Here is a 25,473-nt window from a genome sequence, read left to right as displayed (position 1 = left end):
TTACATTTACATTTGTTCTTGGCAGATACTTTCGTACTACAGGGACTTACAATAAAGTGCATACGATGTTTATGGCAATTAGTAGTTACATTTGCCTTGATGTGCCAAGTTTGAATACGCATAGGCAGAGAATAATGATGGAAAATTGCAACAGACCAAAACTGAATAAAAACAAAAAACAAATGGCTTCAGAAGACTTAAAATATAGCAGACAAATATGTATGGACTAACTTTAATGGTGCTTTTTGAGGCTTGAAATCCACCAGTTACTACATATGACCCATGCTGGCAAAAGGAGCAAATTTTCACAGATTTGTAAGTTATTTTCACATTATCTATTTAAAAAAACCTACAAAATGACGTGTGATTTGTTAAAATCGAACAAAAAGTGACTGAGCTACACAAGTTGATAGAGTCAGCAAAGTCAAGATTTCTGTAGGTTCCAAAATAAAATCACCTAGCAACCATACCTTAAAATCTCTGCTAATAACACAAAATTTGACACACTAAGCATAATATATATAAAAAAATATATATATATATTCAACTTTTTTTCCCATGATAATAGTTTGATTAACATTGAGACAGCCTATACATTAACTACTGTAATGCACGAGTCTAATATAATGTTACACATCAGATGTTTTTCCCCAACAGTTAACCAAAAGTTCACTCAAGACATAACAGAAAATGTTTGTGTGAATACTCAACATGACAGATATTTTGAAATACTATAATTGTGTGTATGTGTGTATACTTTGTGTGTATACTTTGGCCTTAAGTGTGCACACGTCGTAGCTGTCAGTCAGTGCAAGTAAAACCATTTTCAAACCAAATCGCCATATTTCACTTATTTGCCTGTAGCTCGAAATTATCCCGTGAGACTCCTTTTGCTAGCACCGGTCACATGTACATTCACTACATAGAAAAGAGCAACATCAACATACTGGGAAACTTCTCCAATATTGCGTTTTAACAAAATCCTAAAGTATACATATATGTATACTACACCAGGGTATATAGCATGTGTTACGTAAATTTCAAAATCAGCATAGTATGTGCGTATAGAGTGGTGCAGGTTGACATTTTTTGTAGGCCAACCTGGAAGTTTGCATCACCCTGGTTCCCTTGACAAAAAAAAAAAACACCTGGCTTGGCTTTTTGGATTATTGCAGAAAATAAGGCCTGTGACAAACAAAAGATTATGATTCTTACACATTTTGTTCACTGTGATAATCTTCACAAATGAACACAACTTTTATGAATTTTGAAGCGTAAATACAATCAGCAGAAGTCAAAAGCCAAACAGAGGACATAAACAACCTACAATACAGGCGCATGACTTCCGACAACTCTTTCAGTCTTTGTTTTAAAAAAAATGTTCCTGAAAGTTTGAGTTCTAATAGTTTGCAGGAGCACAATTATAAACACCATTAAGCGGACTAGTGAGTAGATGAATTTGCTATTTTAATGTAGTCCCATTTAGCTACTTGCTAGCCACCGATTTTTAAGACAATTAAATGCTTTAAAAAAATCACAAGAGGGTATTACTGATGTATTTTATATCATAGATTAAAACATGAAAATATCTTGAAACAGAGGCGGACAGTACTCAAGTATTTCCAAGTAATTTGGTTTTTCAAGTATGTGTACTTTATCAGTGTTCTTCTTTGGAAAAAGTTTACTTCACAACATCATAAAACATAATATTGTACTTTTTACATCAATACATTTCATATTGAATATTAGTTAATACTTAATTACATTAAAAATATAGTACTGTTTACTTTTACTCAAGTAAAAGTATTCAAAGTTTTACTTGAGTAAAAGTAAAAAAGTAAAAAAATTGTGTAATTAAGTATTAAAGGTAAGAAAACAACAACTTTTATTTATGAAATGTATAGTGAATACATACACAATACACTATACATTTAGTGTATAATGTATTACATACAATACACTATACATTTCTAAAAAGTATGACATATAATATGCTTTGGAATGCAGTGAAGTAAAAGTTTTCTAAAGAAAAACACTGATGAAGTATATACTTAAAAATGTACTTGATTAGAAAGTAAAAATACTCCACGACTGTCCGCTTCTGTATTTCAAGCCTTTAACCAAAAACCCATTGACTTCAGGATGATGGAAATGGAAGTGCGAAATTGCAAACTCGTTTCAGGGGTTTGGCCAACAAAAATACATCCCTGCAGCACTCTATTGCAAACACATCTTTCTAACCACACATGCTCTGTAAACTCAACTAGCACATGCGCCTTGAATATTTTGCTCTAATTAGTTTGTCCACAAGATGGCAACACTGGCCTGGGCTGTTGCTTCACATTCGCAATTGAAACCGATCATACGGAACAAACGACAAACTACTGGAGACGCAAGACGAGCACTTGTGTGAAGGGGTTAAGAGATACACGCAATTCTAGTATAAACGACTTCAAAGACATTTTATCGGTCATAACTTCTTGAGAAAAATAACGCAGACATTGGATCAGTGTGAAACTTTTCTCATTTTAAATGCAAAAAAATTAAGAAATTAAAACGAAAAGTCAGTCATAGAGAGCAAAATAGTGGATCTTAAAGGGGGGGGGGGGGGGGTGAAATGCTGTTTGATGCATACTGAGCTTTTTACACTGTTAAAGACTTGGATTCCCATCCTAAACATAGACAAAGTTTCAAAAACTAATGTTGGACGTTTGATGGAGTATTTCTGTGTCAAAAATACTCCTCTCCGGTTTCTCACAAGTTTCGGAGAGTTTTTTTCGAGTATAGCTCGACTTGACGTTAATAGACCGGAAGGTCCTTGTATGGGCCGTACGGGCTCTTCTCCCGGTAGGGTGCGCGCGCGTGACTAGAGCGAGAGAGAGGAAATGCACGCTGTAAACACTCTCTCAGGTGCAGATCCAGTCGTCCGTGAACACTTATGTCACGCCGCGCTCCACTTTATTCCTATGGTTGACATCGAGCAACTTCCACGCTTCAGCACAGCATTCCTGGAAGGCAGCGCTGCATTTGAACCGATTTGAACGCAGAAATGACGGGAAGCTTCACAACATTGCTTCAGTCGGTCTAATCGCATACAATAGTCCATAAACCGAATCATGTCCTCATAAACTGCGAGTAAGAACACACAAATGTTGACAGGCCACTAAATACAGTACATACCACAGAGACGGACGTCCTGCTGTTGCTGTTTCTCCTGTTCAATTTATTTCTGCCTCAGATTTGATTCTGGATCATATCTGTATTATCTGAGATAGCCATGGGTTTCTCCACGCTTGAGGACGTCACCGCTTTGTTCGCGATCGTCATTCTTTAGCTCCGTCCACTCGATACGCCTCTAGGCGCTCCTTTTTTTCGGAAAGACTCGGTACAGCCTATATTTCTTTTATAAATATAATAAAACTAAAGACTTTTCGAAGATATGAAGGATGCAATACTACTGTATAGGTACTCAAAATTGGCATGAGATGAATAAATGATTTCGCTTCAAACTCCCAGATTAAATATGGGACATCAAGCTGCAATAAATATTTTTAAATGAAAGATTTATTTATTTAAGATGGCATTATATTGTTCGCTCCCTCTGTCTGTGATCTCTTCCAACAATGAATGATTTTTATGTCAGATTGTGGAGCCGATCTCCAGACTGCTCTCAGCGACCTCGGCTCTCCTAGTAAAGTGTTCACGGCATGGCCAGAATTCCATGTAACTGATCAGATGCCAAACATTGTCCCCTGGTGCAGCGCCGCACACAGGGCCTCAGTGGCTGCATCGGCCCGGGGTTTCCACTTTGGTGCCTTGCCCTGATCATTCCATCTGTCTTCAAATCATGCTCCTTTCTCTGTTTTGGAAAAAAAACTACTGGAGACGTGCAGACTGGGTCAATAGGGGCATGCTGGATTGTATGTCAGCATCTGAAACAATCAGGTCAAGGTCATATTTATTCTTGTGTGCCACCTACTTTGGTGAAGCGTCTAAAGGTTTGGGAACAATAAAGTATCTCTTTACCTTTTTGCTATTTTCTCATGCTTACCCTAGTAGGATTAATGGCTGTCAACTTGCATGGGTTTGGGTGATATTACAATATCAGAAAAGAATACTGCTAGCCAGTTCAGGTCTATCCACCTTCCTGCTCACTTACAGGGTCCACTTCACACACATTTGATTTGGCAGAGGTTTCACACCGGATGCCTTTCCTGATACAACCCAGCACCGAGACTTTTTATTGACACGGCCCAACAACACAATTTGGCATATCTAATCCACCTGATCAAGACGATCTGCTGAAGATCAAACTGAGCATCCGAGTGGAGAAGAAAGGCAATTTAAGTGACTTTGATCGTGGCATGGTTGTTGGTGCCTTTTGGTGGCCTGAGTATTTCAGAATCTGCTGATCTACTGGGATTTTCACACACAACCATCTCTAGGGTTTACAAAGAATGGTCGAAAAAGAGAAAATATCCATTGAGCGGCAGGTCTGTGGGTGAAAGTGCCTTGTTGATGCCAGAGCTGTGCTTGAACACACAGCACAGAGTACAGATGACTGCAAACTAGCATGTGCGTTCTCCGTCTGCGTGTAAGGAATAAACTGTCTATATCAGCAGGTATCAATAAGCATATAGTCGTCATTAAAAAGGAGAAACCGAAACAAGGATATACACAGATTTACGAAACATAAACAAAGCAGCGCTTGCTTAGCATTTTGAATATCAGATATGTAGATAGTTCACCCAAAAATGAAAAGTTGATGTTTATCTGCTTACCCCAAAGACATCCAAGATGTAGGTGTGTTTGTTTCTTCAGTGGAACACAAATGAAGATTTATAACTCCAACCGTTGCTCATATAATGCATGTCAATGGGGTGTATTTCACATACACATAGTAAAAAACATACACATACGAATCCATATTAAACCCTGTGACTCGTGGCGACACATTGATGTCTTAAGACACGAAACGATCTGTTTCTGCAAGAAACTGAACAGTATTTATGTTATTTTTTACCTCATATCAGACAAATCTAATCTAGTAATCCCCAGAGCCATTACTTCTGCCGTATAAGGTCAAAATACCAGCACGATCATAGATATATTTACGTAGAAGCCTCATTCAACCATTTCGCGCAGGCACTACTGAGAATTTTATATATCTCTATGATCGCGCTGTGTTTTTTTTTTACCTTCTTCGACAGAAGTAATGGCAGATTGCTTGAGGAGATAAACATCAAATTTTCATTTTTGGGTGAACTATCTCTTTAAGCAGCGCATGTTGTTTTGGAATGCTCACATCGGATAACATAACATTAGATCAACCTTCTGTCTGTGCCATCTTGACTAATGGTTCGTTTCCGAGCGGTGTGGTAAGATTCAGTTTGGGATTCGGGACTGTAAACCCTGATCCGGCTTTGAGTTTCCACCACACACAGTACGCTTATGATAGACGTAGTGTAGTGATCAACATCATTCTCGCGCGGAGAAGAAAGCGACAAAGTATGGGCGATATTGTTCTTGCTTCTCGGCACGTGGCTGTTTGTCACAAGAAGAAATGCTTTGTTTGAGCCAAGGCGGCAGGCTGCAATGGGAAAAACACAGACGAAAAAGCATGCGCAAGCGACGATTCTCTATCAACCAATCAACGTTCTGCAGTGAGTCTAGCTCTGTCCGTTAGTACCGGACTACTGTGCTAGGTACCCCAACAGCAGGGTGCCAAAAACATGCTTTATTTTATCACTTTTGCTTTAATTTCCATGCATTGACGTGTTCGCTAAACTGAACATCCAATCAGAGTTCCCCCTCTCACCAAAGTCTCGATGCCAATGCAACATGCTGAATTGGGCAAACTGACGTGTGGAACGCACCGCAAAAACCAGCCTGCTAGATGGTTGCCAACGACCCAACGTTGGCCAACATGCGACCATCAGCTTGATGTGTTCCAGCCCTAAGAACAGAAAAACTGAGGCTACAATTCACACATGCTCACTAATATTGGACAATAGGCATTCAGATGGTAGGATCAAAATTTGGCGTCAACAACATGAAAGCATGGATCCATCCCGCCTTGTATCAACAGTTCAGGCTGCTGGTGGTATAATGGTATGTAAGATTTTTTTTTGGAACACTCCGTGTCCCTTGTTCACAAATGAGCATTGTTTAAACACCACAGCCCTGAATATTGTTGATGAACATGTCAACCCCTTAAGGACCACAGTGTACTTATCTTCTGATGTCTATTTACAGTCCCATTTCACAAACCTCAATGAGTTCACTATACTCAAACGGCCTCCAGATCTCCAATAAAGCACTTTTGGGATGTGGTGGGACGGGAGATTCACATCATGAATGTGCAGCCGACAAATCTGCAGCAACTGCGTGATGCTATCATGTCAATATGGACCAAAACCTGAAGGAATGTTTCCAGACACTGGACTAGAAGGTTCTGAAGAAAAAAGGGGTCCAACCCGGTAGCAAGTTGTATCTAATAAAGTGGCCAGTGCGTATGTGTGTGTGTGGGCAAGTTTTTGTGAAATATGAGGGGACTCAAATGTGTATGACATGGGTATGACATAGGTATTACAAGAAGAGGGTGAAATATGAGGACATTGGCCATGTCCCCATATTTGAAAATGCTTATAAATCATACAGGATTAATTTTTTTGAGAAAGTAAAAATGCAGAATGTTTCCTGTGATGGGTAGGTTTAGGGGCAGGGGCAGTGTAAGGGATAGAAAATATGGTTTGTACAGTATAAAAACCATTGTGCCTATGAGATGTCCCCACATTTCACAAAAATAAATATGTGTGTGTGTGTGTGTGTGTGTGTGTGTGTGTGTGTGTGTGTGTGTGTGTGTGTGTGTGTGTGTGTGTGTGTGTGTGTGTGTGTGTGTGTGTGTGTGTGTGTGTGTGTGTGTGTGTGTGTGTGTGTGTGTGTGTGTGTGTGTGTGTACTGTATATAAATACTAAAATATACTGTTTATTTTTAAAATCACCATTACAAAAATCTTCTTTTCTGATTGCAAGAAAATGTCTACATTCAATGGGTGTAAGTCTCTTGTTACAGAGAAGCTGTTAATAAGAAAAGAAAATATTTTTCAAGGCTTTCAGTGCACCTAGAGTCAACAAGTCAGCTGGTGATCTTGTGGGTGCTGTTTGATGCTAAAACAAACAGACAAGAGTGTTAGAGGCCAAGCCTGAATTCAGGCCTCCAATAACTTCCTGACTGACTTCCATTCTTATATTAGCACAATATTAGCACTCTAACATAAGTTAGCCTCATTCAGTCACTGTCAGGAATCTAAAGCCACATTCACACAGCAGCAGAATACAGTTGTCAGTCCACTATTTGACTGCTTAATTCAGTTACGTTCACACACAGTTCACTTTTTAACCACATTCTCAGAAAGCCTGTGCTGTGTGAACACAAACGGACTTGACAACTAGTTGTCTGTCATGAACAGTGCGAGAGAGCCGCTATGCGCTGCACAAACAGAATGACAGAGTGAACGTAGCTGATATAGTATCTGATTTTTAAAAATATATATATTTGGCCTGCTACAAAATTCTTATTATATTTTTTTGAATTCCATAAATCAAACGAAGCTTCCCAGACAGCAATAATAGCGTGGTCCAGATCCGGCCCACATCTGATACCACACTAAAAGGTTAAAGGTGCAGTCAGTAAGTTTTTTTCAAAAAAGTACAAGTGGAGTTGGACTATACTGACACCTACTGGCCTGGATGCATGACGTTTGTTTACTAACTGCAATTGTTTATCTTTTGTTTTGTTTCTTTTCATGGATGTTTTTTGTCAGTTTATGCTTAGATGTATTTTTTTATATACCAAGTGGTATATACAGAAAAGTATTTTTGTAATTAGTAATAGAAGTCTTAGTAACTCTGGTCATGTGATCTCAAAATGGTGCCTGAGGTGATGACCCACTCTGTGTAAAATAAAATTGTTTTTTTTTAGAAAAATTGGAAACCTTATGATTAAGCGATATTTTGAACAGTTCAACAATATAGACAGCATATTTATTTCTGGAATGACGACATTAAAAGTTACGATTTTAGGAGTACAATTTCGGGAGTTCACTTTGTGGAAGCAGGATGGAAGAATCAATCCTGCACAGATGGTCTCTACAAGATAATGAAATATTTTAAATTCAAATTATTATTATATTTTTTCAGAGTAAGTATTTACGTATTTGGTAACTAGTCACTTTGCGACTGGTAATAATGCCCAACTAACTGTACATTGTCATTTACGTACATTCATTTTCATCTCCCCAGAAATGTAATGCAACCACTTGGTTAAAAACCACCTATTCATCTCAGCATTTTACTTATTTTTTCAAAACTGTGCATTTCTAAAACTTTGTTTGAGCAAAAAATAAATGAGTCCACATTTAAGCTTAAATAAAAAAAAAATACTGAGCCCAACAGCCCGGCTCAGGGCCTAAACGCACCATTGGATAGCTTAGGTTGTTTACAGGTACCTTCAGCCCATAGCACCAATAAAGTAGGTAATATATTAAAAGCATCTATAGGTTGCTCAACCATATAGCCTTCCTGACACACATTAGCCAGTGCATTCTGATTTCTGCCTGTTATTTCTACATAGAGGCAATGAAAAAGAATGCACCCACCATCATCCTCCTCTTCCATCAAATATAATATGCTAGCTATATTTTGAACATTATTTTGCAATCCATAAACGCCTTTTTCCTTTCAGCCTGTTACGCAACAATCCCAGCCCATACTGATGTATAGTCATATAATGTGTGTACAGACAAAGAAAATTCAATCCCCAATCATATCGCAATGCTTTTGATGATGATTCGCTGGAAAGACGCCCTTACCTCAAATCCAGCATATAATCGGCTATGTATAATGCCTCGCAAGTTCCTTTGTTGAAAGCGTACTCGAGTGGGAAAATAAATAAATAAAAACACTGTATACCCGCAAGATGCGTCTTATAGCGGTTCGGCCACGTACAGAAGACAGGTGCACCTGCCCCGGGTGCGCAACGCTTCCTACAGACTCTTATTGCAAAACGATGCTCCTTATGCCAGTAGGCTATTATTTAAGACGCGTCTTACCGTTCCTCAGTCAGTCCTTAGTGTATTCCTCATCGTCCATATATCAGTCCGTTCGAGAATGGCTTTAAAATCATATGCCCAACCCGCTGTATTCTTTCACATCCTCATGTCATTCACTGATGCAGCAGTGCCACCGAAGACACGCCCACCTCATCTCTTACCCCCACATGAATGACGTAAAGGAGTACCAGACTCCGCCCACATACCCCTCTCACGCCTATTGATTGACGTAATAAATGAGCTACAGACCCCGCCCACTACTGGAAAACAGCTGCCTGTTAGAACTGCTGGTTCAGTCTGTGGCACTATATATATATATATATATATATATATATATATATAAAATAACAAAAATTATAATGTTGATTGATAAAAGGGTGCGTTTTTCATCCTTTTTGTTTGGTATTTATGTGGTTCTTTACATTCAATTAACATAAAATTATCCAATTTCGCACAACTATTTAAAACAAATGTTATTTCCATTTTTTTCCAAAAAAAAAATAAAAAATAAAAATAATTAAAATTACATTACATTTCTCCAAATAATTTATTCCTCAAAAAGGATTTAATTTTAATGGAGAACTTTTCTTAAAGCTACACTGTGAAACTATTTTAGTTTATTCTTAGCTAAAAACACTTAGTTCTTTCAAAAATATATGTGCTCATTAATGTATATTTACTTCTTTCAAGTAATAAAGTATTCTCGTAAGTTTATAATATGCCATTGAAAATACATACGGGTGAGGGGTTTCGAATGCCGGTCGCCATGTTGCTCCTCCATCTTGAAAGTACATTAGCCAAAGAGGGACATACCCGTAAATTCAAGCTTCGCCTTTCGCGTTTTAACACTCGATGGCACCGTGTCGAATGTGAAGAGGGGGCTTGCCATGTTAATCTTGGACTAAATCGGCCACCGTAGGAGTTAAAACGAAATCAGAATTGAGAGGAACAGAAACTAATATTCACTGGATGGTCATAGACCTTTACACCGCTAGATGGGGGGAAATATCACACAGTGCTTTAAATTTCAATCAACAGAAAGGGGGCAGTACTTGGCATTGATTGGCTATTCTTTTACGTAGGAATATTAGTCAGTTGTGTACCTATTGAGTGTTTTTAGAAATGCAAAATATAGCCTGCTCATATAATAATGCATACATATAAACAATCTGTTCACTGTAAAAAAAAAAAAAGTAATAAAATAAAAAGTTGCTGCCTTAAATTTTAAGTAGGCCTACAATCAGCTTAGGTGTTTAAGTAAGTTCAACTTAAATTACATTAAACTGACTTTTTTACATTTAAACGGACTGATTTTTTATAACGAACACACACACACACACACACACACACACACACACACACACACACACACACACACACACACACACACACACACACACACACACAACATATATATATATATATATATATATATATATATATATATATATATATATATATATATATATATATATATATATATATATATTACTTATTACTTAAATTTAAAAACTTATTTTAATAGCAAGGTAAAAGCATATGTTGTCATACCTGATTGATCTCATATTTTTATACAGTGTTGGCTTGTTTTCCCTTTGACAATATGACCATAGATTATAATGCCACAAAATAACATTTAATTTTAGCATTTTGGTATTTTGCCACAATCCATCTGCATGTATCTTTTGTCATGTTACTACAGAGAGTATAGCATTTGTGTTATATTGTATAGGCCTAATAATAGCAATATCCCTGGAAAATATTTTTTGCTTCTCTAAATATATGTTAATTATTTTATTAAGTGTATTGCCATGGTTTAGTAGTAATTGTGCTATCCCACAGTCAATAAATGCCAATAAAGCTGAATTGAATTGAATTGATTTGAATTTAATTAAATTTTTCCCAATGTAAGCGACACACATGTACCCGGCCATCCACGTGATATAAAATAAAACGTGATTCATCAGACCAGGCCAACTTCTTCCATTGCTCCTAAGCTGGAACTGGTTGATTTCTGTTAGTACTTTCGCCGGTGGACAGGGGTCAGCATGGGCACCCTGACTGGTCTGCGGCTATGCAGCTCCAAACGCAACAAACTACGATGCACTGTGTATTCTGACACCTTTCTGTCAGACCCAGCATTAACTTCTTGAGCAATCTGAGCTACAGTAGCTCGTCTGTTTGATCGGACCACATGAGCCAGCCTTTGCTCCCCACGTGCATCAATGAGCCTTGGCCACCCATGACCCTGTCGCCGGTTCACCACTGTTCGTTCCTGGGACCCCTTTTGATACTGACCACTGCAGACCAGTAACACCCCACTAGAGCTGCAGTTTTGGAGAAGCACTGATCTAGTCATCTAGCCATCACAATTTGGCCTCTGTGGCTCAAATCCCCACACTTGGCCATTTTCCCAGCTTCTAACGCATCAACTTTGAGGACAAAATGTTCACTTGCTGCCTAATATATCCCACCCACTAACAGGTGCCGTGATGAAGAGATAATCAGTGTTATTCACTTCAACTGGTCATAGTGTTATGCCTAATTGGTGTATCACCAATACTGTACACTCTGACGCCCTCTACTGGTCATTTGCATCCATAGATTTGTACAGAGCTCAGCACAAGTTATGAATCCTAATAATGTATATGAGACAAAAAAATATGAAATATTTATAGCTGCCTGTAACATGATCATTTGTTTTATTTTATTTAGCATTTCATTCTTTTTAAACTAATTTAAACTAAAATAGGGTGGAAATCTAGGAATGTTGTATGTCAAAATATTAAAGGTATCAAAATGATCCACAGAGATTTCATAGCTTAGGCTACTTGGCGCACACAATCTGTTTACCAATGAGGCCAAGACTGCTTCATAGGAGATGAAGTCCTCTGGGACAGAAATGAGACAACAATATCATGCAGCACCCGCATTACATAAATCTGTATGACCGTATGAAGCCAAGAAAAACGCTTATGACTTGACATGTGTGTGAAAGGCTTGAAAAGAGAAAAATAAATAAAGTGAGATTCTATACTTTGTGCTAAAATCCCAAGCATAATCTCAGGAACTTGTAAGACTTCCTTCAACAGGAAAGTGACCACAAAAAAAGCAAGTAAAAACAACCACACTGGAGTGGCTTTACAACCACATGTCCTTAATCCAGTCTTTGGAATGGCCTTAAAAATCATGCTCACATAATGTGCAAAGATTCTATCAGAAGTTTTTTATATGAAGTGTAACAGAGACCCATAAATATAATTGCATGGTTCTTTATTACAACTATTAGACTAACGTTGTAAACTTTTTAAAAACAAAATCTAATATATGATGTATTGTGCTGAGAATTAATTTTTTTATTAAATTGTTGGTCCATTATTTATTTAAAAAAATTATACTTATTTATTTACTTCTAAAAACACATTTAAGATCATTCAGATGCAATGCCTTTTAAAATATTATGTTTTACCATGTGTTAATGGGCGACAACCATTTATATAATTTATTAATATTAATAGAATCATATTTCATATTTTACCACTGTATGTTTATACATACGCTGTAGCAAATACTGTGAAATATTCTCAGATGAGTTACATATTTGTATAGTTTAAAGTTGATTTATGGTAAAACTTTACAATAATGGTTAACATAAACTAACATTGATCAATAGTTAATTTCAACACTTACATTTTTAAGATCAAAAGTTGTATGTGAACTACAAATATATGATCAATAAGTTATGACAACATGTTTTTGCATTGCTTTAACTCATCAAAATAAGGTACGCATGTATCAACCTTTTATGTTACAAGATTAAACTACTTTTGTTTAAAGTCAGTTTAATATCATTTAAGTTTAAATGACTTAAACATCCAAGTTCATCATACTTAAAAAATGAAGGCAACAACTTTTTTTACATTACATGAAAATGTGCATTATCTAACTTTAACAAAGGTTAATAAATGCTGTAAAGATATTGGTAATTTTTCGTTAATGTTAGTTAACGTATTAATATATATTGTTATCATATATGTAAGGACTGTATATGAAGCAGTATAGATTATGATTAGATAAATTATGGTCATATGCTTTAACAAAATGTTAGAATGTGTAAACAGAGGTTGAAGCACTGAATAATTCAGTATTTTCCGTTTGTGCATAACATTATCTTTATCCTTTATATTAAATGCGAAAAGGACCGGAGGAATGGGTGGACCCCAAAGGCCTGTTGACCAATCCCCTTGAAAGCAACTTGTTGGGCAAGTTTTGTTATTTAGACGCTCGTTGTCATTGACTGACCCACTTCATTGAATGTGTGTGTGAGTGCGTGTATGGCGAATAGATGCGCTGTAGAATAACGCGAACGATGAACGCCGGTTTGACGCTGTTTACTTTATCATTATGCTGTTTCGGTTTTATTCAAGCCAAATCCCCGATGCAGTCCTGTCCCATCGGACAGTTCCTACTAAAAAATCAGTGCGTCCTCTGTCATCCCACCTGCACGGAGTGTGAGGGTCATGAGCTATTCGAGTGCACCGCTTGTGGTTTAGGTAAGAGATAGTTCACTATTATATTCTGTAGTTTAACACTGAAGTATCTATTGAATCAAACAGGTGCCTCCATTTGGGACCGTCACCGTGCATAGCCCCGCTGTCAGCGCGCATGCGCAACTCTCTTTTTTATAGCGATGTTTCTTCGTGGTGACATTTTTCAGAACATTATGATAGCTTAATATGTCATTCAAAGCGAGATTTACCAGGGGGAAACTTATGTTGAGTTGTTTGTAAGTAGCCTAAGTGCTAATTAATATGGAACTAAAAAAAATGCATAATCGTTTTTGGGTTGTTTTGGCCATTGTGGTACGAATCTGTGGAAGCATTGTGCAGGTTCACAAAGGGATTTTCCAAGAGACAATTGGGAAGGCAAACCTCCCAGTCCTCCCAGTCCTCCCTGCACAGCTGCTGCGGAAAAACAATGAAGCCGCTCTCCCTATTTATCAAAGCGACAAAGATTGCTTTACCTCAAAAGGGAGTTTGTTTAGTGACCTCAAACATGAAAGTGTTGTGCACACTTTTAATTACAGGAAGAGTTGAAATTAAGGCCATTTTAAACACAAATTAATCGGCTATCTCTCTGAACAGTAGGCCTAATCAGCTTTCCTGAAGAGGTTTGACAGTATAGGCCTACTTTTTTCTGCCAAACATGGGAGTGGGAAAAAATAAGACCACTTCCTTTTTAGTGTTGTGAAAGCTGATAATGTTTCTGTTTGGACGTAGTTAAAAATTCCTCAAGTTATCTGATTCCTCAAGCTACTTCTGACAGTAGCTCCTGGTGTTTTCTTTAGCTTCAGTCCCAGCTATTTCATATGTTCTGTGCCCTGGCCTTTTGGAAATGATGTGTCCTAAATGTCATACTGTACACTATGCACTTACTATGCATGCACTATGTACTCTACATCAACATTTCATATAGTTAATTTGCAATACAGCATCAAAGTCTGATGGCTTCTTTTTTTAAAGTCAGCAAAAAACAGAAGTTGCGATAGTCTTTTCTTCCCTATTGTGATGAGTGAAAACGCTTCTCAAACACGAAAATATGTTGTTTGCAGTTTTCAGTGTGAACACACTGAATGCGATAGAAAAGTGCAGAATTACTATATCTATCTTTTTCAGTGGTTTCAGTTTCAGTTTCCACACTATTACAAGTCTTCTAAAGTCGTACAATAGCTGTTTATGAGGAACAGTTAGAAATTTAAATCATTGTTCAATAATGTTGCCGTACACTGCAGCGTTCGAATCAAATACAGTACCTTTAGATGAATATAAATTATGGAATATATGTATTCATATGTTCCATAATATACATATGAATATATGGATGTGGAATATATATATATACAGTCCCTGAGAAAAGTCTTGTACAAAAGTCTTTGTACTTTAGGTACAAATTGACATAAAGTGCCGCTGAAATATATTTCTAATCAAGATTTTTTTACAAGAAATGGCTCATTTTAATCCCACCAGCTTTTGTGATAATGTTTCAATGAAAAACTAAACTTTCAAAAAGTATTCTAATATTCACAGCTTGGTAAAGCCCATTAAATCAATTTTTGCAAAGACATAAGTGTTGTCACCTTGTCATATGAGCTTCACCTGTGACTAATAATGGAACAATTAGGTCTCAAGTGTGTATAAAAAGAACCCCAGTACACTAGACCTTCACATCAACTGCAACTAGACCTCTGCAAACATGCCTAAGATTCACCCTGAGACTAAAGTTTTGATTATCAAGAGGCTGAAGACCAGATCCACTGCTGATGTGGCAGACACCTTCAATGTGTCTCAGCGTCAAGTACAGAGGATAAAAAAAAGATTTGAAGAGACTGGAGACGTTTTTGACAAGCCCAGGTCAGGCAGACCCCGCAAGACAACTGCTCGAGAGGACCGTTTGTTGGCTCGAAAATCCAAGGCCAGCCCATTTTCCACTGCAGCAGAGCTCCACGAGACCTGGTCACCTGAAGTCCCTGTGTCAACTAGAACAGTTTGTCGGATTCTGTCTCGAAATGGCCTCCATGGTCGAATCAGTGCCCGGAAGCCAGTTTTGTTTGTTTGTTTTTTGTAATCAGGCTCTCAAAAATGATATAAAAATGTGGATTTAGATTTCTCTGCCAATAGTTATCGACGTTCAAATATAAAAACTGTTGGTTATCGGTATCGGACAAAATTTTCATATTGGTACATCCCTAATATAAATAACAGCATACAGATTTGGAACAACATGAGGGTGAGTAAATAATGACAGAATTTATATTTTTGGTTGAACTATATTCCTTTAAGACAGTATGAATATGCAAACTCTAGTCTTTAGCAAACCAAGCCACTCTTTTGAGTTCTGTTAGTAGGCGTTCATGGTTGCCATCCCTCCTTTTCAAGCATCTCAAAGAAGAGTGCTGTAACTCTTAATCTCTCTCCCGACAGCCCGGCCTGGTTGAGGGGGGAGGCCTTGCATCCGTTAGTGTGTGAAAACATTGCCAAAAGTGCCCATTCCCTCTCCATAGCCCTTGTTTATGTGTACTGGTCTTGGCAAAATCAGTAAGCCAGATAGTTGCTACTGTTTCTATTTAAAGAAGAGTTCTTGATGGACACAAGCAGATGTTGATGTTTGAGTTTCATAATAGTAGCGATTTGTTTTTCAGAAACAATAAGCATATAGTGTGGCTTAATCTTTTAGTGCATTTATTTCACAAAACCGGCCTAGAACATGTAACACTTTACTTCAAAATAATTTTCTTCAATCGGTGAAACCTGTTTTAGGACAGGAAAGTTTTGATGCACTCTGCAACATTTGGCTTTACTGTTGGAACTACATGATTGCAAAAACTCACAAGTAAATGTCACAGTAATGACAATTGGGAGTTCAAGTGCACTTAAATGTCATGGAAATATTGTCAAATATATATATATATTTTTTAAAATCTTAATCTTAAAAATATCACACATGCTCATGCTTTCATGACATTCACACATGGTTGCTAGTGTTGGAATTACCTCTGGCCAATGTGATGATGCTGTCATGCTGTAATTCATTAAGAGGAAGCTAGTCATCCATTTAACCTGCAGGACATACAAAGGACATTCAAATTCCTTACAAACGCTTCTGACATTGTAATACTCTAGGTTTGATATATTCACACTGCCCAGCTTAAAAAATAAGCCACTGTTTGGATTTAAATTGGCAAATGCATAAAGGGATCATATAAGGCCATTTTTGTACACGTTAATATGATTATTAAGTGTCTAAATTAAAACTTTGTAATATACTTAAATAAGAAATTATATTTAGTATTCTAAGAAATCAATCATTTAACCTGGTGAAAAACAGCTCTGTTTTCAGCAAGCCGTTTCTGTGCATGTGCATTTTATGCTAATGAGCTTTGCTCACCCCACCCCTCTGTTCTGTGGGGGTTTTGAGTGTGAAGATGCTTTGACAACAGGAGAAAGTTTGACAATGTGAGTCTCTCAGGACACATCTGTGCAAGTTCAAGCGTATCAATTCGATATATCAGATATATCAACATCAAAATGACTGCTGTGTTCATTATTACACCCAAGAGAGAACACCACAATCGCTTAGACGTCATTCTGCTCCAGCATATCCACAATGGCGGACAGCTTGTGTTCGCTCAGGGCGGGTCTGAGCTGAAACGCTGATGTCAATCAACAGTCGTGGAAGGGGTGTCCGATCGTGTGACGTCACACATCGAACGGCTTGATTTCAGACAGGTGAAAACATATAAGGAGATTACTTTTTTTTATCATTATAGGATGGTTGTGTACAGTCACTACCAACACACATGTAAAAGTGCATGTACTATTATATGACCCCTTTAAGAGTCAATGATCGGATCCTTATTGCAGTGATTATAATATTTCTAGCATGCTATATGTTTGCGAACAGTTCTTCTAACCCTATATGATGGCGTGTGTAGCTTTTCATTTCTTAAACAACCATGTAGGAAGACACATAATGGCCATATTCCAGCATGACAATGTCAAGATTCATCAGGCTAAAGTGTGAAAGAATTATGGAAGGGAGCATGAAGAATCCTTTCACCTCTGAGTCCAGAACTTAAATTCATTGAAAGTCTTTGGGATGTGCTGAAGGAGACTTTACAGAGTGCTGGACTCTTGCATTGTCAAGAGAAGATCTGGACCAAAAATGGATTCACCGCTTGATGGAATAACCAAAATATCCAAAGTTAACCCTTATTCTATCATCTGATTACTGTAACTGGACCGTTATTTAAATTAGTCATTTGGATCATGGGTCCCATATCATTTTAAATGGATTTTGTGGGTCATTGCAGATGAAGAGGGGAAGGAGCGTTTCCTGTATCAGGGTCACTGCAGAATACACTGCCCACGAGAGTTTTATCCGGACCGAGACCAGTATACCTGCCTTCCATGTATGCCTAACTGTGAGATCTGTGCGGATGCCAACGTGTGTGCCAAGTGCAGAGAAGGATACAAGCTTCAAAGTGGCATCTGTCTGACAGTCCTGTGTGGAGTTGGTGAGTTTATTCGTTTTAATTTGTGTAATTCTAATACAGCATTGCAACAAGCAGCAGTTTCAGATGTCACTTGATGAATTTGCTCAATGAAAGTTTATGTGCGGAACAAAACAGCAGACCTGTGGTATTGCTTTAACAGTTGAAACAAATTAATATTGAGTGACTTACAAAACCAAAAGTCGTTTATAGAAACACTGCAATATTCCATGAAAAATAAGAATTATCTATTTTGATTTGATGCTGACTCATAGTATGCCAACAAAGCTACATTTAGTTAGATTTCCATTCTGGCCATGCAAATTATTACATAGTTAGAAAATGCCTGATTTGCATATTCAAACTTAACAATTCAGAGAACATGTCACACAAAACAATTGTCTTAATGTACTGTGATTAATCAACTGTGGAATGTATGGAGATATCTATAATTTTACCCTGTTTGCAACAGACATCTATCACTCAGTTTAAATGAATCAAACTAATAAAAAACAAACTGGAATTGGAATCATATTCGAGGACAAGAACTAGCTATTACTGTATATAACTTCTGAATAATCATGTAACATGTATATACAAAAAGTCTGATACTCACAGACATTTGCTTCAACAGGTCAGGTTCAGGACCCGGATACGCGAGAATGTATAGACTGTGGTATCGGCTGTAAAACATGTTCCACAGGTAAATAACACATACTGTATTGGCTATGTGTATAATATTTCACGTTTCATTATTTAAATAGTGTAGTATAACATAATGTCTGTAATATTATGATTAATTATTCACTAATACGCATTTCTTTCAGCCAGTTGTTTTCCTGTTGTTTCTCTTTAATGTACTATTTTTATGCTCATCAGAATAACCATATGCTGAAATCTAATACTTGTAATTATGGGGTGCTGATTAAATGTCATACTTTTTTACATAATATGATTTGCATTCTGTAGCAATTTTGCTTTTGACAATCAAAAGTTTGTAAAGAAGTACAGAGACCCTGCACAGCTCACAGGAGTATGGGTGGGGATCCAGTCCATTCCTTCAAACTCCACGAGGACATCAACAGAAAAAGAACATTTTGTCAGCTTACGCACCTGTGCAGACATCATTTCTGGCACTGGCATCAAGGTGGGCTCGGGCTCGAGCTCTGTGTCTGCACCTTATACAGGGATGCAAACTACACATAACCCCAGGTTACAAGATTGGGGATATCAAGGTAATGGGTAAAAACTCGCCTTTATTGTAGGCTACCTGGAGAGGAAACCCAGGTATCCAGGAAAGACCTCAATTGGATAGACCTACAACCAATCAGAGCAACGGAGTGACGCATAACGTTAGTTGTCAAATGTCAACAGAACTCAACTGCACTGTGTTGCCAAGTCTGCGGTTTTGCTGAGGGTTGTTTTCCATGTCCGCGGATTGAAGCAAGCTCTATTATGTGATATATAGACCCAGGAATGCAAGTTTTAGCAAGCAACCTTTCCAAAATATCCCCCCCCCCCCCCCAAAAAAAAATGCCTTTTTTCCCCAGAGATGACTACATTTCTATTCATCCTCTGTCCATCATCGTCTAAAGCCCGTCCTGATGATTTCATTGGTCCGAACAGTTTCGGTTTGGGCATAATTACTCCTCTATGATTCAAGTCGAGACCGAACTTCCCGAGCTCAAATGTTGTGTTTGAGTTCGGCTGGCATCCAGGCTAATTATTTATGAAAAGATAGAATGCATTATAATGTACATTATGAATAGTCAGCAATCATGAAAAGGGGTTATATCAAACAATTTTTTTTCTTCAAAATTGATGGGTTGTGTAATCATTACCTATTTTGTGTCCACAACAGATGAGCCAGAGGTTTGCAACAGCTGTACAGATGGCTACTTCCTGTAAGTTTTTGTATTATATATTTTTAAAAAGATGTCAGTTTTTTTCTGCTGCTATGCAATTTAGGCCACGTTGAAGTCTTCTGGAGCATATTGCGAAGAAACTTTCTTAGAAAGAGAACAGAGGTTCGATTGTGTGTTTCTCCCTGTGTTATGGCCTCCAACTATTGTGTGCATCAGATTTCACTTTCAGTTAAATCTCACACGGATACCTGAGATTCAGGCTGCTCGACATAGAGGTACCTCTTATGAGTATTCCCCTCAACTCACTCAACCTGTCCTTCTCTCTCTCTCTCCTCACTAATTTGAGCCCGTCTCCTCCTCGCTCGGTCGAAGCTGAAGGACTTTCTTTGCTCGGAGAGTTGGAGTGTCTTGTACGAGAGTCCTGACTAATGAATGTCCACTCGTAGAGGAAAAGAGCAATGTTAATCCCCCTGAACATTCCTCATGCTTTCATTGTGCTTGCGGCGTTGCCATGGCAGCTGTTGTCCGCCGTCCTGCTCAAACATCTTGCTTAAGTGTTGAGTTCCAAAGTGAGGCACCTCTGTGTCTCAGACGGGGCACTTGATCAGCCATGCTTATCAACTAACTAGAATAAGATGTGTGTAACAGTGCAAACATGGTTTATGCAGTTCCATTCAATTTATCTTTACGGTAGACTCTTTGTATAGTTTTAATACATGCAGAAGCAGTCAGACATTTGAAGGCAAAGTTATTCTTTATTATTACTATTTTCTAGCCTGACGTGGTCATACTCAATTCTAGTCAGAATATGAGTCTGAAACTGTGATTATGGGGCGCGTTTCAACCGAACCAGGAAAGACCTCAATTGGATAGACCTACAACCAATCAGAGCAACGAAGCGATGCATTACTTTAGTTGTCAAATGTCAACAAAGCTCCACGGCACTGTGTTGCCAAGTCCGCGTTTTTTTCCGCGGGTTGTTGTTCGCTTGTTGAAGCGACTATTGTGTGATATATAGACCCATGAGTGCGAATTTTAGATGGCAACCTTGCCAAAATGACACATTTAAGCCCCCAAACAAGATTTTTTTTCCGGAGAACCCCCCTGAGAAGCTATTGTTTAGGGCTAGTAGTTGGCGGGTTTTTTTCTAAAAACTTGGCAACCCTGTCTGCACGCACGCTGGAATAAACGATCTTTGCCGGTGTTGTAAAAAAATGTAAGAATTTAAGGAAAGACAGAGTACTTACCCAACATGATCATCATTTTTGAGAGAAATAGTGAAGGTGAATGCATGCAAACAAGCTCTCCGTTTAGGATTCAAACAAATATAATCCAAGCTCCTTTGATGACATGCATGATTACGTTACTGTTGATCATCTGTCCGTCATCGTCTAAAGCCCGCCGTGATGATTTCATTGGTCCGAACAGTTTCTGTTCAGGGATAATTACTCCTCTATGGATCAAGTCCAGACCAGACCGAACCGCCTGACCTAAAAATGCTGTGGGCGGGGCTACGTTTCGGCTGGCACCCATGCTAACTATTTTCCACATTTTAGAATAATGATAAAGTCATCAAAACTATGAAAAACTGACTAAAACAATGACTATAAACATGAAATGTTTATATTTTAGCTTCAGTCATTGTATGACTTTGCATATTCATCCTTTAAAAATTTTATAAAAATAGTTTGTATAGAAATTCATACAGTACATAAGCTCAACTAATTTCAAGAAATAATTTCAGTCAAATATGTACAAACCGTTGACTGGTACTGTATTAATTGCTTTTATTTTCAGGATGTTTTGCTTTATAACATGGATATAGGAAAAGTGATCTTGGTATTATTGGAAAAATTAGGCTGCATTTACTTGATGGTTAACAGTAATATTGTCAAATGATATTACGATTGAAAATAAACACTTTCTATTTTAAACATAATTTATTCTTGTGATGCAGTGATCAGTTTTCAGCGTCATTACTCCAGTATTCAGTGTCACATTTCTAGCATAGACACTGCAGTGCACACAATAATCAGAAGATTGATTGGCCGATATGAAGATTGTGTTCTTCCCAAATGGTCTATACAACAGATTTAAGAATTATGATAGAATTATGACAGAAGACTTTGAATTAAAAGCCCCCTGGATGATCTTTCATTGTGAAGCTTTCGTTTATCAGAGGCATATTGCCGAATGGTTGATTTGAAGGTTTGTTGGCTGAATGATTCCAGCAACACTGCCGAGGGCAGGTCAGGTGCGTTGTGGTTTTGGGATGGTGTTCATTTCTCTGGTGTGGTTAGTGTTCTCTGGTTACTCTTCACCCAGACTCCCTCTGTCAAAGCACTGAAACAAACTGCCCCGGGCTCACATAGTCTCAACCTTCATTATATCCTTCAACCCTGAAGGTGGAGCTTGTGAATCAGAGTGCGTCTTTGGTTCAAAAGTAAGTCTACAAAGACAACTGCTGCTCTGAAGCTGTTCCAAAGTCTTTGGAAGCAAGTTTTCAAACAGTTCCAAGTGATAGAGGGCTTTTGATTTTCTTCGATTCTGAGTTTTTTTTTTTATTTGAGTGCAAAAACCATATTCACACATCGAACATTTTAACCAGCAGCTCAATTGACTTATTTACTACTGTGCTGAATTTAAATTAAACCATTAGCTTTGTTTTCAAAGTTGCAAAAAACAGCAATGGAATAATGTTTTAAAGAGAATGAAATTGCCACTTCCAGAAAAATTGGTGCAAAACAGAAATGTCACTTGACTTTTTTGATGCACGTCTAGGAATTTATTGTAAAAATGTTAACTTTGTTTTTTTTAATTTTCATCACTCATTTATTACTGCTAATGGAAAGGAAGTAAACACAATGTTATTACAGCAAGAGATGCTGCATCCTGCAACTACACTCGCAACTGACCTGTAAGATTGTGCAAGGCCATGTGAATTGCTGTGTTTTTGGCATTAACGGACATAAAAAAAATGCTTATGCTGCAAAACAGCCCTCAAATATTACATTAAACGCCTTCTCGCTTTTTAAAGAATGTAGTTGTTGCCTCTCGGACAAGGACCACAACAACCTTTTGATTGTCTCTAGATTTATTTGACCTGCTTGTTTTTCTCTTTCTGCAACAAATTTGGGGTCGAAAGCTACAACATGAACAACATGCGTTAGCTGTGCTATTTCTCTATCTTTTAATTCTCGAGTCAGACTGATCTCATGAAATGGCGTATATATGACACACCAATTCATATGCCATTTTGGCGTGCTATTAAGACACATAATCGCTTTTTAGTGTGTTTATCAACGCTGTTTTATTCTATGCCCCTACACTGGCCTTACCTCTAAAGCTACCCATCACACACACACACACACGTTTGTTTTTGTGACATATGGGGACATTTCACAGGCGTAATGGTTTTAATACTGCATAAACCATATTTTCTATCCCTTACACTGCCCCTGTCCCTAAACCTACCCATCACAGGAAACATATTGCATTTTTACTTTCTCAAAAAAAAAATTATCCTGTATGATTTATAAGCATTTTGAAAAGTGGGGACATGGCCAATGTCCTCATATTTCACCCTCTTTTTGTAATACCTTTGTCATGCCCCTGTCATTATACAGATTTGTGTCTTCATATGTCACAAAAACATTCTTTCTTCCCACAGCGCCCCCAACAGTATACATAGCCTATTTTCTTAGGTTTATAGATTATCCCCTTACATTAAATTAGTGCAAAGGATCTACAATAAACAAATGAAATAATTCTTCAATGTTATTTACACGTGACAAGCCTCTTTTGTCTGTTATCTATCCATAAAGCTACAGACACCAGTGTCGTCAGCACTGTCCCCAGAGGACCTATGAGGACCGGGGTAGAGGACTGTGCATCAGCTGCCGAGATCCGTGTGTGGACTGCTGGAGCGATGCCCTGTGTCTCACTTGCCAGAGCGGATACTTCCTGAACAGTGCGTACTTTACTTCCTCTGAACGTCTCTCTAAAGTTTGCTCTCATTTTCCTGTCTGATAGCCATAGCTGTTTCAGTCACATTACTTTGGCTGGTTAAGTCGAGCCTATAAATCATTAATTATTGTATCATGTTTATAGATGAAATCTATCATTTAAATGTATGCTACGCTAAAGCTGTTTTTGATTATTCAGTTGTAGAGCTCTAGATGATTTGCTTGTGAAACAGAGGGTTATAACTACACTCACTTTTATTGAAACTCTGGAGAGTTTTGTTGTTATGTCTATAATGCTAATGTACATTGCCGTAGAGATAGAAATATATTTAATAATGAATTTTTATATTCTTTAAATATAATATTTAAAGGTCAAGTAATTTTGCAACACTATACGTCACCAAAAAAATACGTTTTTCAAAACTCTAACCTCTTTTTCAATTGGTCGACCAAACAGGTTGTAATCAGTGTTGCCACAGTTACTTTGAAAAAGTAATCTGATTACTGATTACTCCTTTAAAAAGTAACTAAGTTAGATTACAAGTTACTTTATTAGTTACATTCAGCAGTTGCCGACAACACCGCTGCCGCCTCAACATAGAAATGACAACCGTTTTTGGCAACACACTTTATTGCATTTATGCCCAAGCCTGACGGCCCTGACTTTTTTACGCCCCTTTTTTTAGCCTTCTCCTTCGTTTTATATTTATTTTAATAATTAAAATGAACAATGAGATGTGCTGGTGGAAACAACATGAGACCATGATAGCTTGCGCCACTGTCAAGATATGGCTCGCGCAGGGTTAAAGAGTCTGTTTCTTCAGTGCAGCTGCTAGAGTTATGGCCTTTTTACAACTGGTTCCATCATTCGTTTTCTCTGACCAGGTAGGCCTATCTATCTGATTGACCAGGAGTAGGCCTAAATGCCTTCCGAGAGTCTTTCGAGGCGTATTTAATTCCGATCACTCAAGCAAACCAATTCAGAAGGTGCATGAAAGCATTTCAGGCGAAACCGGACAAATGTAAATGTATCTGGTTGTTTAAACCACATGTGTAAATTTTACTCCTGGCAAATAATTAAAAAATTAATGTGTGAGAGCGTGTTATGGTGTAGTCAGATAGATATGACGGTGCTACTGCAACATCGCTGCAAATGAGTAAAGCAAGCCAACGCATATGGCCGTAAATGAAACTTTAAAATAAGTCACACAAAACACAATCATCTTCAATATAAATTAATGAGACTAATGATCTTACCAGTGCTTAGGTCGCTCTCTCTCTCATATTGCGATCTTTGAATTTGAAATGGGCTGCTGAATAAAATGCTGGAATCTTTTGCTTTGATGTTAACTCCGTTAAATGAGCATACCGCGGGAATTGAGGATTTATATTAATTTTGCTGAAGTCTAAGGTAGGCTATAAGACAACCTGCATGTTTTTTTTTTTTTTTTTTAGATTGTGTAGCCTGTTTCGGGTTTTTTG

At 37.7% G+C, this 25,473-nt stretch overlaps 2 protein-coding genes across 3 annotated transcripts in view; one reads left to right on the top strand and one right to left on the bottom strand.

Annotated features, from left to right (window-relative positions):
• Nucleotides 1-9,261, bottom strand: part of otud7a (OTU deubiquitinase 7A) — a 113,261-nt gene extending 104,000 nt beyond the window's left edge. The window contains exon 1 of one of the 2 annotated variants that reach the window (XM_067436971.1): nt 9,113-9,261. The gene's annotated coding sequence lies outside the window, so the exon portion shown is untranslated. Of the gene's footprint in view, nt 1-8,872; nt 9,030-9,112 lie in introns of those variants that run through there. The other variant, XM_067436972.1, reaches the window with a different exon arrangement.
• Nucleotides 9,262-13,386: 4,125 nt separating this feature from the next.
• Nucleotides 13,387-25,473, top strand: part of LOC137065081 (proprotein convertase subtilisin/kexin type 5) — a 36,450-nt gene continuing 24,363 nt past the window's right edge. The window contains exons 1-5 of the mRNA XM_067436647.1: nt 13,387-13,665; nt 17,982-18,185; nt 18,796-18,864; nt 20,023-20,065; nt 23,851-23,996. Of these exons, the coding sequence (XP_067292748.1) occupies nt 13,458-13,665; nt 17,982-18,185; nt 18,796-18,864; nt 20,023-20,065; nt 23,851-23,996 (670 nt within the window). The 5' untranslated portion in view covers nt 13,387-13,457. The remainder of the gene's footprint in view (nt 13,666-17,981; nt 18,186-18,795; nt 18,865-20,022; nt 20,066-23,850; nt 23,997-25,473) is intronic.

Source organism: Pseudorasbora parva, chromosome 25, assembly GCF_024679245.1.
Source record: "Pseudorasbora parva isolate DD20220531a chromosome 25, ASM2467924v1, whole genome shotgun sequence".
NCBI lineage: Eukaryota > Metazoa > Chordata > Actinopteri > Cypriniformes > Gobionidae > Pseudorasbora > Pseudorasbora parva.
The sequence above is the reverse complement of the archived record's forward strand: the minus strand, read 5'-3'. Positions and strand labels throughout refer to the sequence as shown.